This window comes from Dendropsophus ebraccatus, chromosome 1 (genome assembly GCF_027789765.1).
Source record: "Dendropsophus ebraccatus isolate aDenEbr1 chromosome 1, aDenEbr1.pat, whole genome shotgun sequence".
Classification (NCBI taxonomy): domain Eukaryota; kingdom Metazoa; phylum Chordata; class Amphibia; order Anura; family Hylidae; genus Dendropsophus; species Dendropsophus ebraccatus.
This window is the reverse complement of record NC_091454.1, coordinates 120,175,688-120,192,659: the sequence shown is the minus strand read 5'-3', so window position 1 is coordinate 120,192,659 and position 16,972 is coordinate 120,175,688. Positions and strand designations below refer to the sequence as shown.

The 16,972-nt window shown below is 43.5% G+C and overlaps 1 protein-coding gene across 2 annotated transcripts in view; it reads right to left on the bottom strand.

Moving 5' to 3' along the window:
- Positions 1–16,972, bottom strand: part of RELN (reelin) — a 524,687-nt gene that overhangs the window by 97,189 nt on the left and 410,526 nt on the right. For both annotated transcript variants that reach the window (XM_069977829.1, XM_069977836.1), the window contains exons 29-30: positions 11,595–11,752; positions 365–572 (exon numbers count right to left, since the gene is read on the bottom strand). In XM_069977829.1, the coding sequence (XP_069833930.1) occupies positions 365–572; positions 11,595–11,752 (366 nt within the window). The remainder of the gene's footprint in view (positions 1–364; positions 573–11,594; positions 11,753–16,972) is intronic.

Genomic DNA, 16,972 nt, shown 5'->3' with positions numbered 1-16,972 from the left:
AAATTATAATGGAAAGATTTGCACAGTTTCTGTGTTTTCAATCCGCAACTGGTTTTTATCCTGACCAAAAGATTGACCAAAATACTATGTGTGAACATAGCCTGAGGCTGGATTAACACATAGGCTCAGACTTATTAATCTATGTAAAACTGTGTAAATGTCACAGCTCAGGTTTAATTTTATTACATTACACATCATAGTACATCACAGTTCAGGTTTCATGTTATCAGAGAATGTTATGATATAAAAGCTGAGCTGTGAAACAGACTGGGTCACAGTATTTGGGGTCTTCTTTTCGTGAGTGGTTTTCCCAAAAGCAGGAATGGTCACAACACACATTAAGAGATGCAAATATTTTGCTCACCTGGTATGTGTTGTATCCAGTGGTGCAGTTCTTGCTTCTCTCTTTCCAGGCCCATTAAAATAGAGAGAGTTTCCATCAGATAGCAGCCCACAGCCGGTGCTCACCTGACCTCCAGAGATTTTATACCAGAGCTGGCTAAGTTTGCCTTCAAATCTATCAAACATCTCATTAGGATTGGGCTTGTTTGGAACACACATTCCATGTTCAGCTAAAGTAAAAGAAATATGTAAATACAGATCTAGTTGAGCATTCAGTATAGTTCTGAAAAATATTAAATATATCTTGAAAATCTGTTAGAAATCTTGCAGGGCTGGATTTACCATTCAACTTATTAGGCCTAAGGCTGGGTTCACACTGCGTTTTTGCAATCCGTTCAACGTATCCTTTTTTTAATTGGTTACTTTTAATGGACAGAAAAATGTAGTCAACACTACCTGTTAGTCAACACTATCTGTTAAAAAAATGCATCCGTTTCGATCCGCTGGGAAAGCCTGTACAAAAAAAGTGCAGTACCAGGACTGGGCCCCTAAAGGTGCTGTTGCCCTAGTAAGCTCGGTGCTGACGCTTACCCTGTTTACATGCAAGGGACAGGGCTTGTGCATGTGCCATGCAATTCCCAACACAGCCATTGGTGGCAACAGAGGGGCAAGCAGCCTCTTATTGATGCCAGTCAATGTAAAAATGTAAAAAGAAAATAAAAATTATATTTTCTTTAATATTTTATTACAAAGATTTGTTCGCCTGAACAGCAAACTCTGAGTATATTCGGCAGATATGATCCTTTAATCCAAAATATAATGGTTTTAAATGGCAAAAAAATATGCTACAAAATGTTTTTATTTTTAAGAAAAAAGTACATTGTACTGCAATATAACATACAGTTGCTATAGGAAATGTTACTTAAAAAAAAAGATGTAGTTTAAGGTTATTTGAGTACAGTATATGTGAAGTGAAGAAAAAAATACCTTAACATAACATGTAGTGTAGATTTTTAAGATTATGACTTTCATCTATAGTGACTTTGTAACAGTTCTTATTCATTTATGATGTTTCACAGGGACAGCATAAATAATTCAGTGCCTAGTGATGTTAACATGCAAATTAAAAAAAGAAAAAAGAAAAAAAAAACACCAACAGAAAAAAAATCAGTAAAGCTAAGTTTTCAGCACAGGGGACCATAACATATGTTAGTGCACAGCCACATGATATCTAAATTGCCCAGCACCATTAATTGCTGCTTCTAAGTACAGTAAATTCAAATTTCCTAGCTATGTTATTTGCAATGCTATTGGGTCAACAAAGTCCCAATAAGCCCTCTTAATAATGACCTCACTTCCTTGCTTCTTTTATCCTCTAAATATAGGATATATTAATAAGAGTATACACTATCGCCACTGTTTAATGTGTTTTGTAGTGATGAGCGAACATGCTCGTCCGAGCTTGGTACTCGTTCGAGTATTAGGGTACTCAATGGTACTCGTTACTCGGACGAGCATCTCGCGATACTCGAGAAAATCTCATCATCCGTTTCCTGTAAGTTTTGGCGCTTTTTTCAGTCAATAAACATGCAGGACACTCTTTGGTACATCCTGCGATCACGTGGGACACATACATGATGATAGCAGCGATTGGTTGGCCAGATTAGATGACCCTGCCATATAAAAATCACGGCCGGTAGTGCTCGCTTCTGATGTACAGGGGCAGATTAACTTTACCATAGGCCCTGGGCTGTTCACCAGGCCTTGGCCCCCCCACCCCAATGTAACTATGGCAGCACTAGCCTTGCGTTCATAGTACAGGACAGATAATGTCATGATGTCCTGATTTGTGCAAAATTGCCATAAAAAAAACTGATTTTTTTGCAAATCATGGCGGAAGTGTAGCCAGGAGACAGTACACCACTGAAAGTATAAGTCTTTTTGGGTGGTCATGGGCCCCCCAGGAACTCAGGGCCCCGGGCTGCCGCCCGAAACGCCCCTATTATAATCCACTACTGCTGACGTATGTTGGAAGAGATTAGGGACAGAGCTGCTGCTGGTCAGGGAGAGCGTTAGGGAGGGAATTGGCGTTCCAGTAAGCAGGGAATACTAGCGAAACAACCAAACAGCCCTTGTAGGGGCTTCAAATAGTTTTTAAATTGTATTACTACAGACTGCTGGCTGGGACGTGCAGCTACCATGATTTCAGCAGCACACTGTGGTGATCGGCTGCTGGCAGAAAGGGGACATTAGGTGTTGCATACAGACCCCTAAGAAGTGCTCAGTACTATTTTATTGGGACATCTAGTATATTTTCTGATTTCTGTATTTCTTACACAAGGCATATCTAAGTTCACTACTGCTTCCACAGTGTAAAGGGGGTGTTACAGAGTGTATAGGTGCAGCCACCAACAGATTGTACCCCACAGACCCCTAAAAACTAGTGGTCCCTCTACTATATTTCCTGATTTCTGTATTTCTTTCGCAAGGCATATCTAAGTTCACTACTGCTTGTTCAGTGGAAAGAGGGTGTCACAGAGTGTGTATAGGTGCCGCCACCAACAGATTGTATCCCACAGCCCCCTAAAAACTAGTGGGCCCCCTACTATATTTCCTGATTTCTGTATTTCTTAAGCAAGGTATATCTAAGTTCACTACTGCTTGTTCAGTGTAAAGGGGGTGTCACAGAGTGTATAGGTGCAGCCACAAACAGACTGTATCCCACATCCCCTTAAAAACTAGTGGGCCCTCTACTATATTTTCTGATTTCTCACGCAAGGCATATCTAAGTTCACTACTGCTTGTTCAGTGTAAAGGGGGTGTCACAGAGTGTGTATAGGTGAAGCCATCACCAGATGGTATATCACAGCCTCCCAAAAACTATTGGGACTACTAGTATATTTTCTGATTTCTGTATTTCTTACACAAGGCATATCTAAGTTCACTACTGCTTGCACAGTGTAAAGGGGGCATCACAGAGTGTATAGGTGCAGCCACCAACAGATTGTATCCCACAGCCCCCCAAAAACTAGTGGGACCACTAGTATATTTTCTGATTTCTGTATTTCTTACTCAAGGCATATCTAAGCTTCTTACTGTGCACTGTCTATAAAATGGTGAACCCCAGGGGTAAGGGTCGAGGACGAGGGCATGGGGTTCCAAGCTATGCAGTTGGCAGAGGCTGTGGTTCAGCGCAGGGTGACACAGCAGCACCCGTTGAGGAGGGAGCAGTTGCACAGCGCAGACGTTTACTCCCTAGCTTCTTCTCGTAACTTACGTGGTCTCGGGGTACACTACTATTGAAACCGCTGCAGCGTGAACAGGTGATCACGTGGATAGCAGATAATGTGTCCAGTAATTTATCCACCACCCAGTCTTCCACAGAGTCCACCCACGCTACCCAAGGGAGTGGAACCCTTGCTCCAGCAGCTCAGCCTCCTTCCCCACAGCCTGGCCCCTCCATGAAAGAAGGGATTCAGATCCACCACCATGCTCCCAGGAACTCTTTTCTGGACCCTTCCCTGAGTCTAAGCAACCGGAGCAGCCAATCTGTCCCAATGCCCAAACTATGCAGCTCACGCAGTCAGTCGGTGATGACAGTCGGGACTTGCAAGCAGGGTTAGAAGAGATGTCTGATAATGACGATGAGACCCGGTTGTCAGACAGTGAGGTTGTTGTCATGGATGTAACTCAAATTGGGGAGCAGAGTGAGAAATTGTAGGAAGAGCTGGTGGATGAGGACGAGGTGACTGACCCGAGCTGGGTGGATAAGCCTAGTGATGACAGTGATTCTGAGGGAGAGGCAAGTTTACCCGCAGGACCGGTTGGAAGAGGGGTGGGCAGAGGGAGAAGCAGGGGCAGAGTGAGTAGATCAGCAACTGTTTCAAGGAGTCAATTTCCCGTGGCCAGGCCTAGATGTTCCCAAATCAGCTTTTTTTTTAAAGAAAGTGCGGATGACCGACAGACTGTAGTGTGCAACATGTGCCATGCAAGGATCAGCAGGGGAGCCACCACTACCAGCCTAACCACTACCAGCATGTGCAGGCATATGAGTGATAAACACCCCACTCAGTGGAACCAAGGCCGTTCAGTCAGTGCAAGTCGCACCCCTGCTCCTTCCCCTGTGTCACGTGCTGGCTCTGTCAGTCCCCCTGCCCAGGCCCCAGGCACGAGCGCCTCCTCCCCTACACGCACTCCTTCACCTCCACTATACTCCACACCCTCTAGCAAGGTGTCCAAGTGCAGCGTTCAACTGTCCCTGCAGCAGACCTTTGAACGGAAGCGCAAATACACTGCCACTCACCCGCATGCACAAGCCTTAAATGTGCACCTAGGCAAACTGCTTAGCCTGGAGGTGCTGCCCTATCAGTTGGTAGAGACAGAGGCTTTTAGGAACCTCATGGCGGTGGCTGTCCCTCGGTACTCTGTCCCCATCCTCCACTACACCAGCACATGTCGGATAACATCATCCGTGCTCTGACCAACGCGATCAGTGAAAAGGTCCACCTAACCACGGACACGTGGACAAGTGCTGGCGGGCAGGGACACTATATCTCCCTGACAGCACATTGGGTCAACGTGGTGAAGGCTGGGACAGAGTCTGACCCTGGCTCCACTCATGTGCTGCCCACACCGAGGATTGCGGGGCCTACCTCGGTCGCGGTCTCTCGTGATTTGTATACTCTTTCTTCTCCTCTTCTTCCTCCTCCTCTCTATTACCCTCCACAAGCACGTCGCCTCCATTTGGTAGCGCTAGCTGCATTAACACTGCGGTAGGTAAGCGGCAACAGGAGGTGTTGAAACTGCTCAGCTTAGACGACAAGAGGCACACGGCCCAGGAGCTGTTGAAAGGCATCACGGCGCAGACAGATCTTTGGCTCGTGCCACGGAGCCTAAAACCAGGCATGGTTGTGTGTAACAACGGGCGGAACCTGGTGGCGGCTCTGCAACTCGGCTGCCTCACACATGTACCATGCCTTGCCCACATGTTCAACCTAGTGGTGCAGCGGTTCCTTAAGACCAACCCCAATTTGGCTGACTTGCTCACCAAGGTGCAGCGCATCTGTGCACATTTCCACAAGTCAACCACGGATACTGCCACCCTTAGGGCAGTGCAAAGGTGCTTGCAACTGCCGGCTCACAGACTGCTGTGCGACGTGCCCACGCGGTGAAATTCCACCTTCCAGATGGTAGCCAGGGTTTACCAGCAACGCAGAGCCAATGTGGAATGAGGAGTGGACGTGGATGACTTCTATCTGTCAGGTACTGGGCCCCTTTGAGGAGTCAACACAGATGGTCAGCGGCGATGCTGTCATCATCTACCTCACCATCCCGCTGCTGTGTCTGCTTCAAACCTCCCTGCTCAGCCTGAAGTCTGAGACTTTGCCTTTGTCTCAGGAGATGGGTGAAAAACATTGGCCTCTAGATAGCCAGACCACCCTGATGTCAGTTTCTCACCATGGAGTAGAGGATGAGGAAGATGAAGAAGAGGAGCAGACTGCTTCCGCGATCAAAGAGGGTACCCATGCTCAATCCTTAGTTGTTGAGCGTGTATGACCTGAAGAGTAGGAATTGGTGGAGGAGGAGGAAATTGAGCCTATAGAGGAGAGGGAGTCCTTGTGTGTTGGGACCCTGGCGCACATGGCTGACTTTATGTTAGGCTGTCTTTCCTGTGACCCTCGGGTTAAAAAATGGGCAACACCGATTACTGGGTGTTCACCCTCCTGGACCCTCGGTACAAACAGAACTTTTCCACTCCCATTCCTGCCGATGAATGCAGTAGAAGAGTGAATCAATATTAACAGGCCCTGGTAGAGAAGCTAAAAACGTACTTCCCATCTGACACCACTAGTACCAGAGGACGTAGTTCTGTGGTCCAAAGAGTGGGGGAGAGGAGGGGTGGAGCAGGCAGCTTGTCAAGGGGCAGGGGAACACTCTCCAAGGCCTTTGACAGTTTCATGGAACCCCAACAAGACTATGTCAACCGTCCCCAGTCTAGACAGAGTAGGGGGGAGGCCTTCAGAAAGATGGTGAGGGAGTACCTTGCTGACCATACCTATGTCCTTCCTGATCACTCTGCTACATACAACTACTGGGTTGCAAAACTGGATACGTGGCCCGAACTGGCGCTTTACTCCTTGGAGGAGCTGGGCTGCCCTGCCGCTAGAGTGTTGTCAGAGCGGGTCTTCAGTGCGGCTGGTGCCATCATCACTGATAAGCGCACCTGCCTGTCAACTGACAGCGCTGACAGGCTGACGTTTACAAAAATGAACAAAGCCTGGATTTCACCTGAATTAATCTGTCCACCCGGGGAAAACAGCTCAACATGAAGATTCTTGAAGATTCCCCTCCTCCTCCTCCTTCAATTCTCAGCCAACAGCCAAGTCTTCTTCCACCATGTTGTGTCTGGCCTAACTTTTTGGAGGCTCACTTGCTACCTCACTCACTTTTAATGGTTCTCTGTGTCCTCACTGCCAAGCTCTGACGTCACTACATCTGTGGAGGAGGGGGACTGGTTGCCATGGGCCCGCCAATTGTGTCCCCGGCAGCCAGCCAGCTGTGTAATCTTTTTTTGTGTAGCTGCGGCCAGGGCCTCACCACCCCCTGTTGATCAGCATCAGGTGTACCCTTGATGGTGACTGACAGCTGGCCTAGCCAGTTAGCTGTCAGCACCTAGGTTCGAGTCGACTATGAATCCCTGCCCCTGGCCTCACTCCAATTTTTTGGGAGGCTCACTTGCTTCCTCACTCACTTTTATTGGTTCTCTGTGTGCTTACTGCCATGCTGTGTCTGGCCTAATTTTTGGGAGGCTCACTTGCTTCCTCACTCACTTTTAATGGTTCTCTGTGTCCTCCCTGTCATGCTGTGCCTGGCCTAATTTTTGGGAGGCTCACTTGCTTCCTCACTCACTTTTAATGGTTCTCTGTGTCTTCTCTGCCATGCTGTGTCTGAACTAATTTTTGGGGGGCTCACTTGCTTCCTCGTTCACTTTTAATGGTTCTCTATGTGTCCACTGCCATGCTGTGTCTGGCCTAATTTTTGGGAGGCTCACTTGCTTCCTCACTCACTTTTAATGGTTTTCTGTGTCTTCATTGCCATGCTGTGCCTGGCCTAATTTTTGGGAGGCTCACTTGCTTCCTCAATCACTTTTAATGGTTTTCTGTGTCCTCATTGCCATGCTGTGTCCGGCCTAATTTTTGGGAGGCTCACTTGCTTCCTCACTCACTTTTAATGGTTCTCTATGTGCCCACTGCCATGCTGTGTCTGGCCTAATTTTTGGGAGGCTCACTTGCTTCCTCACTCACTTTTAATGGTTTTCTGTGTCCTCATTGCCATGCTGTGTCTGGCCTAATTTTTGGGAGGCTCACTTGCTTCCTCACTCACTTTTAATGGTTCTCTGTGTGCTTACTGCCATGCTGTGTCTGGACTAATTTTTGGGAGGCTCACTTGCTTCCTCACTCACTTTTAATGGTTTTCTGTGTCCTCATTGCCATGCTGTGTGTGGCCTAATTTTTGGGAGGCTCACTTGCTACCTCACTCACTTTTAATGGTTCTCTGTGTCCTCACTTCCATGCTGTGTCTGGCCTAATTTTTGGGAGGCTCACTTGCTTTCTTACTCACTTTTAATGGTTCTCTGTGTCCTCACTGCCATGCTGTGTCTGGCCTAATTTTTGGGAGGCTCATTTGCTTCCTCACTCACTTTTAATGGTTCTCTGTGTGCTCACTGCCATGCTGTGTCTGGCCTAATTTTTGGGAGGCTCACTTGCTACCTCACTCACTTTTAATGGTTCTCTGTGTGCTCACTGCCATGCTGTGTCTGGCCTAATTTTTGGGAGGCTCACTTGCTACCTCACTCACTTTTAATGGTTCTCTGTGTCCTCACTGCCATGCTCTGACTTCACTACATTTGCGGAGGAGCAGGACTGGTTGCCGGGGCCCGCCAATCGCGTCCCCAGAAACCAGACAGCTGTTATCTTTTTTTTGTGTAGCCTCACCACCCCCTGTCAATCGGCATCAGGTGTACCCTTGATGCTGACTGACAGCTGGCCTAGTCAGTTAGCTGTCGGCACCTAGGTTCGTGTCCACTATACATCCCAGTCCCTGGCCTCACTTCAATTTTTTGGGAGGCTCACTTGCTTCCTCACTCACTTTTAATCGTTCTCTGTGTGCTCACTGCAATGCTGTGTCTGGCCTAATTTTTGGGAGGCTCACTGGCTACCACTTCTACCTTGGTCACTATGTCCTCACCCCCATGCTGTTTAAGGCTAAATTTTGGGGTGGTTCAGATGCTATCTCTGTTTTTAATGGTTCTCTGTGTTCTCACTGCCATGCTGTGTCAGGCAAAGTTTTTGGGTGGTTCATCATATGCTACCTCTGTTTTAATGGTTCCCTGTGTTCTTACTGCCATGTTGGGTCAGGCTGAGTTTTATGGTGGTTTATATGCCTACCTCTGTTTTAACCAGGCTGTTGCCCAGAATTTGGCATAATGGTGCGATTAGGCAGCCTCAGAGGCATCCATACATGCTGCCCCTGCTGTTTCCTGTCGATTTCCATGGTGTTTCCATCATTTTCTGAGGTTGACAGGTTTTCACACGACCTTCCCTCTACTGAACTTGGGTCCCCTGCAAAAATGCTCCAGTTTCCCATTGACGTCAAAGGGGTTCATTACTCGAAATGAGCAGTGGAGTATCAGGAAATATTCATTTTGAGCAACGAGCACCCGAGCATTTTAGTATTTGCTCATCACTAGTGTTTTGTTTTGTTTTGCTTTTTTCTTTCCTTTTTTAAGCTTAATAAATTTTCCTGTCACCCTTTCCAAAGAACTTAAAAAAAAATATATGTGACCATATCCTGAGGGCCTAAATGGGCTCTTTTATTGGCAGAAATCAGGGTGCATTATTTATTCAAGGGGACACCAGTGCATAACCACATTGGATTTATGCTTCTTTATAATTCCTGATGTATCAAAGATACCGTATGCCCTCACTGAAATCTATGCCAGCTCCAAACTAGCATAGATTTTAGCATTGTTTTACGTCTGCTTACAGGCATAAATTGTGATGAATATGGCTCACATGGAATTCAACCCCCCTCTGTACACAGCTGCGTCCACTGTTCCGGCCCATCTAGGATCCCCGCTTAGGTTGCAAAAACTTTTTGCTATCTGAACCACCTCCACAGCATGATAACCCCCCATTTTTTTTAACCTATTTTGCTGTAGTTGTTTTTAGGTGCCATTTCGCAATACACATAAGGAACTGTTTCATTTAATTTAAAGTGCAACTGTTGTATCTAAATTAACAGTAGATGTGATATAAAGCAAGTTTGTAATTTACATTTTTTTTTCTGTTTTTAGTTATTTTGGGAAACACAGAACTTCCTGTGACAGTCTCTTTGAGAAAATAAAAGAGACTAAACCCATGAAATCCCAGTCATCTAAGCACTCACAAAGAAGGCAGACACTTGATTGACAGAGCTGTGACTCTCTGAACTGTCCGGAATTCCTGCGTTTAGTCTCTTTTTTAACCAGCACAAGACTAAAAAGCTGCCTTCAGGAGACTGGACGTGGAAACAAGCACATATAGCTTTATTTTAGAGCATGATAACTAAAAAATAAAAAAAATGAATGTAAATTACAAACTTGCTTTATATCTCATCTCCTGTAGATTTTAGAAAGTTATAATGACAGTGAAACTTTAACTTTTATTATAAGGGAAATGTAGAATAGATAGGAATGGAGTTCATTTGAACATAAAGATGCCTAACCAAAATCACAAGATGTGGTTTTAATGTGACCCACACAGTGGGACTATACTTCCATAATGTCTTTTTTTGGCAGGTGTATGGTCGCCTTTTTGGACGGGCGTCATTTTGGCACCACAATTTTGGTTTAGGGTGGGTTCACACAAAACGTATCTGCAGCGGATTTCACGCTGTTCGCAGCAAAATCCGCTGCGGATCTCTTCACTGTTACTTTCAATGAGATTACATACTTGCAGCGGAATTGTCATCCTGTTGCAAGTATGTAAGTGACAGCCCCCTTAACCCCCCGCAGCCTGGTACATACATTTCCTGGTCCATGTTCATACATTTCCTGGTCCTTGATTCGGGGGATCCCAATGTCAGAATGTCTCACTGAGCCAATCAGTGTGCTGCCCATCGCAGCAAGACGTCCAGACGCCTGGAACCTTGGAAGCAAGCTGGAGCACGGACTGGTAATGTATCTATTGGGCCCGGTCGGGTTAAGGGGCTGCCTTTTACATACTCACAGCAGGAGTATGTAATCTCAATGAAAGTAACAGTAAAGAGATCCCAAGTGGAGTTCGCTTCGACTTAGCAGCATGAAATCTGCTGCGGATACGTTATGTGTGAACCCACCCATATTAAGCAAATTACAGCCAAAAGAAGATGTTGTGGGAACTCCAGCAATTTAGATAAACTGCATGAAATCCACAGTGGCACTGCAGTGGTAGCCCCCCAAAAATTCAGTGTGTAAACACACAAGAGGAAAGCAATAGTAAACCTTAATGCTTTTCTAGACATATAAAAAAATTAAAGCAGCACATTCATTACTGTTTTATTGCACACCGGTATGTTGTAAATATACTGAAATTTATAAATCAAAATATAATTACTTTTACTAATGCACAACCCCCCCCCCCAAAAAAAAAAAAAAAAGATGTAAACACAAAAAGAAATATAAGAAGTAAACAAGGATCGCTTTACCACAATGCCAGAGACAGTGAGGACCTCACACCTGTAAAACACCCCAACAAACGTTTCGGTCGCCCTTTGTTGAATATGCCCACACATACACACATATTCTTCGATGTGACCATTTTACATCTTTCCTTTTTATATTAATATACTAGGATAGATACAAGATTTGCACACATCTTGCTGCTGATTTGTTATATATTGCACAAGGCACAATGCACTTTTCTATACAAGGATCAGGATGCAATATGTGTAATTAGATATATTCCTTACTTCGTCGTGAAGTAACCACCCCTGCTGCTATTGTTTTTTTTTTACCTCCAGTATGAAATAATCATGTTTTATTTGTCATTTGTATACATTTTTTGTGCATTAATAAAAGTAATTATATTTTGATATAAATTGTTTTTTGACCCGCTTATGTTATTGTTTGGTGGGTTGTTGCTATATGTAGCATAAGATTCTATATATTGTGACTTTCATGCTGGTACATTTTTTGCTGGTTGTGAAATTTACAAATGCAAGCAAATTTTTACCTGTATATCCACGATCACAGAAACAAACTCCAGAAATGCAGTCCCCGTGACCATTACAGTAATTTGGACAAGGTTCAGATATATAAACACCATCCAAACCAAAAGCTGGGACATTTTTTAAGGAGCCACTCTCTTGTATCCATCGGAATCTGGTTTTACTAAAATTATAAGAAAGAGATAAACATTACACTATATTTACATGTGCAATATGCTATAAATACACAAAATTGGATGAATTATGGATAATGTTACAGTAGCTATGGATTTATCTACACTTGAATAAATTTACAAGAAAAATTCAAGGAAATCTAAACAGCTTAGAAATGTTGCCTGCTTTTTTCAGAAGCAGCACCTCTTCTGTCCTCAATTTGGGTGTGGTTTTAAAGAGGATGTACCATCAGGTACATCCTGTTTAACCGGAACCCACAGATCGAACAGCGCTGGCACGGGGAAGCCGGTGCCGCGGTCCGTTTTTTGGACCGAGGCCCGGTTCCTGTGCACGGCGCCGTTCTATGCACCGGAACCGGCCGGTGCTCAAGCACTGGAGGCCGGCCGGCCCGCCCCCAGTGGGAGGGAATTCCCTCTGTATGACGCGGCTCCTTTAGAATGAATAGAGCAGCGTCATAGAGGGCAGGGAATTCCCTCCCACTGGGGGCGGCCGGCCGGCGCCGTTCGATCAGTGGGTTCAGGTTAAAGAGGATGTACCTGGTGGTAAATCCTCTTTAAAGCTCAGTTCCATTGAAGCAAATGGAACTAAATTGTAATACCACAAACCACCTGGGGACAGATGAGGTGCTGTTTTTGGAAGAAAGTAGCTGTGTTTTTTTTGTAATCCTGGATAACTCCTTTAATTTATTAGTTGTCTTTCGGCCTTTACACCCATAGGCTATGTTCACACAATGGTTTTTCAGCTCCGTTTAAAATGACGTCCGTTATTTTGAATAACGTAATTTAGCTGTCTGGCCTCCCCTTAGTGCAATGACTGGTGTATGCACATTATTTTAGTTTGGGATTACTTATTGCCTTTTGGGTGTGGCTAAATTGAAAAGTCCATTGAATTTAATAGTAAAAACGGAGAGAGAACAGTGACAAAAGAAAAACTGTGTTTGAAGAACTAATGAAAAATGTCCTCTGTTTGCAAAAGATGTCCGAAAATAATGATCATGTATGTTTATCATTTCGACGTCCGCGTTAAAAACGTTCATTATTCAATGCATTGTGTGCATTGGACGTCCGTCTTCCCATTGACTTCAATGCATTGCCATTGCAGTCAGTTAAATCGTGGTAAAAACGGACGTTTTTTTAAATATCAAAATTTCTATTTTTGACATTGTGTGAACATATCCAGACTTGTAGTTTCCTGATTAAATGGCGAGATGTCTCCATACTGAAAAGTCTGAAATATTAAGGCAATCTGCAGCTCCATATTAGATAGTATGATTGTTCATAAAAACAAGTGATGCATACTGCTCTTTTAGTTAGTAAATAAAGAAACAAATTATATTATATTGGTATAATAGCAGGCTAAGAACATAAAAGCAGCATACAGTAAAGTACTTGATTTGTGCCCCCAGCTGAATTGTTCATCATGAGTAAATCAGCAATAGTCAGGGATTATTTAATCACTGAATTTGTCTCATGTTTTCTACCACTATCAATAACTGTCATCAGGACCTTACTGTTGTTGTTTTATAGACTGTCGTAGAAAAAAGGGCATGTCATTATTTATGATCGCAAAGAATATTTAGCAAGAGAGAAATCAACACACATCATTTATGCAACATCATCATAATAAATCATTTCCACTAAGCAGAAACATTGTTTACACATCTTAAACAAAACTCATTTATCTAGCTGTGTACAGAAGCCCCCAACCTTTCTTTAACTGGCAAGTCACTTCCAAAAATATGACAGATGGTATTGAGCCCCACCGGGCATTAAAAATGAAAAAAAAAAAAAATCTATTAAAGATATCACAGTCATACTGCCAGTGGTATGGTTTTAATGTTAGTGCCAAGTCATTGTAATACTGTGACATCCTTTTGCCACTAAGGTGCAAGAGCAATAGCTGAAACCATCTGGGTAGCCAAATGTAAGAGCCCTGATATCCATATGTGGCTTGGAGTCACCAGTTTGGCAACACTGACTTACTACCATATTATATAGTGATAAATTCATGTCAATTAAAGAATGAGTGTCATGAAGTAAACACATTCCAGATGCATTATTACTGATATGCAGTATTTAACACTTAAATTTGAGCAGAATACCCTTTCCAAGTTTGTGTTATTAGTCTTTAAAATATATTTAAATGGTTCTTTAATACTACTGTAAAAATACTACTGCTAAAATGTGTCTGCTTTGTCCATAGAAACAAATCACAGCTCTGTTTCATTTTACCAGAGCATTTTGAGAAATACAAGTTGAGCTGTGATTAGTTGCTATGGGCAAACCAGACACATATTACTCTCATTCAGATTGATAAAATAATAATAAAATAAAATAATTTAGGCTATATTCACACACAGTCAAATAGATATAAAACAAAGTCATATTTTGAATCTAATAACGTGCTACATTAAAGTCTATAGAAAAATAGCAGTCTGTCACATTGTGATAAAAAATAAAACATATTAAGGCTTACACACTGTACAAACAACGTCCATTCCTCTTTAAACAGTCATTGTTTAACGCTACCTATGGCCGGAATTAATGATCAAGATTCATTGTTTGTTCAGTGCGTGAAAATAGCCTAAAAATGTATGCACAGAAGGCTGTTTTTCCATAAACTTTAATGTAGCATATTATTAGTTAGTGTTACAGTTGTACTTGGCTTTTACTTTACTGTTTGTGAACATAGCCCCGATGCTTGCTTGTACATTTTCTGGACTGGCATTACACTTTTTTTTTTCTAGAGACAGCTTTAATTAAATTTGCAGTGATGTATACTTCTCAACAAACATTTACTCATGGGCACCACCATAATCTGTTTTCTACATTTATAGTAAACCATAAACCAATAGTATACCATATAAAATTCCTAAAATTTACAGTTTCAAATGTTCTACAAAAGTTTTACAGGATATTATTGTTTCATAACTGTATTACAGTATTAGGTAAAAGTATGTGCAGACCGCGTATGAGACCGGCCGTTATGTGACCCGGCCGGGTCACGGAACAGCCAGTCTCAGAAAAGATCATCCCGGCCAGTACTACAGTACCGGACAGATGATCTTTGCAGCCGCAGAGTTCTGATGCGGTCGCATCTGTGCGCGCTAACATCAGAACTCCCCACTGCATACTATGGAGCGTGCGGGCGGAGCCACTCGCTCCATAGTGTACACTGACATGGAAGGAATGCGTTCATTATATGTCCTGCAACTTCATTACTGCCTATACATGCCTTCTAAACCTGGAGTTTCATTTAGAATAGCCTTAGAAACATCCTTGCACCAAGAAACTTCCAAAAAAACAAAAACCCCACCAACTACATGGTCATGGTCCAAAATACCAGGTAGTCATAAATGCGGCCTTTCTAGCTGCAAATTTGTTTTTACAAAACAAGAAGACTTTCAAATGAGGTCGTCAATATAAAAATGTACAGCTGTACAGATGTGATCTGTTAGATTGTAATTAGGGCCTTCTATGTATTGGCTGCACAGGCTGAGAAAACATCATCACTAACAGCTTCATGCTACAAAGTGTATCTAGAAAGAATAACATTTGCAGTTAGTCTAATTTTTCATACTTTACGCTATGTTCACACAGCGTAAAAGTACGGTCGTTGTTGCAATCGGCAACAACCACCGTACTTTGTACGCCTGGGAACGCTGCATGCTCTTTTATAGGATCCCGGCCGGAGCGTATACACATAGTATACACTCCGGCCGGGATCCCATAGGGCGCCGCAAACAACTGACATGTCAGATTTCTGCGGCCCCATTTTAGTGAATTGCAGCCGCAGAAAGCTCTGTCAGTTCACGCAATGAAGCAAACGGCTCCAGCCACAAGCTTCATTGTGTGCTGTGGGGAGTCCTAATGCGGGCGCGCGCTGATGCGCCCGTATCAGAACAATGCGGCCAGAAAGATCATCCAGCCAGTACTGCGGTACCGGCCGGGATGATCTTTTCAGAGACCGGGTCATGGAACATGGCCTTACAGTCAGTCCCATTGAACACATCCTCATTGAACACTTTCAAAAAGTTAAAAAACAAGAAAACTTTTGGATTTATAGATAAAAGACTTTGATTCCATTAGGTCTCAATGCTTTCTAATATTTCTGAATGTTTCTTATCATGTACTGTACATGATTTGCTAGCTGCTCTTCCGTAGTAGCCTGTATATGCTGTATGTTACCACATATACCTGTTTACTTTAAGTTTTTATTCAAATGTATGCTTATATCCCTTCTGTATTGATACCTATATATTTCATTTAGTTCTGATATACTAGTACATCATATTAATTTTGGTTAATTAATTCATTAATTTTCATATAATCTAATCATTTCTGTTTCTTGACTCCTGGGGGTCCAGTATGTTTACCTCCTTTGGCTACTTGTGTTATGATCTCTGACTTTTGTTTGTATTGGAATATAAAGGCCACTAGCTGTTTCCCCATTTCTTCATTCCTGGGGGTCCAGTATGGTAAACTTACCTCTTTCTGCTCCTCTAACCATGGTTAATGATTTTACTTTGCACATATATCCCTCATGTTTTCTATATGTCTGACCATGCTCCACACTGATTAGGGGCCACACCCCGAAACAGCTGTATGTGGATGGTTACCTAGCCTTGGTTTATCCCTTGTCATTACATTGACTTATAGGGCCACTTAATATGGTGGTTTTGGTGGTTTCCTAACAGGAGCTGCCCCTTGGCTGGGTCCTTCCCAGAGGGATATCTGGCTAGTCCTGTTTTTAAGACTCTTCAATGAGGCTCCACGGGCTCTTCTTTTGCATTACTCTATTTTATCACCCATCTTGCCTGTATTGAGCGCGGCAGTGTTGTCATTTGGCTGGTCTCCCTGAGTTCAGCAATTTGTTTCTCTTATGGCTCTACTAGGCATTGCTCCCACCTAGGCAGAATCCTGCTCCACACTGATGAGGGGCAACACCCCAAAACAGCTGTATGTGGATGGTTACCCAGCCACATGTATCGGCTGCAGGAATGTTCTTTTTTTCACAATTGATTTGCGGGCACCGTCGGGTGTGCCCACAAATCAATTAGCCATTCACCTCAATGTAATGTACGGCTGTCGCTGCACATTACATTGTGTGAACAGCTGATGTTTGACAGGCACAATATTCTAATGCCTGTTCTAAAGAGCGGGCGTTAGAATAACAATATGTGAACACAGCGGGTGGCATTGCATTGACT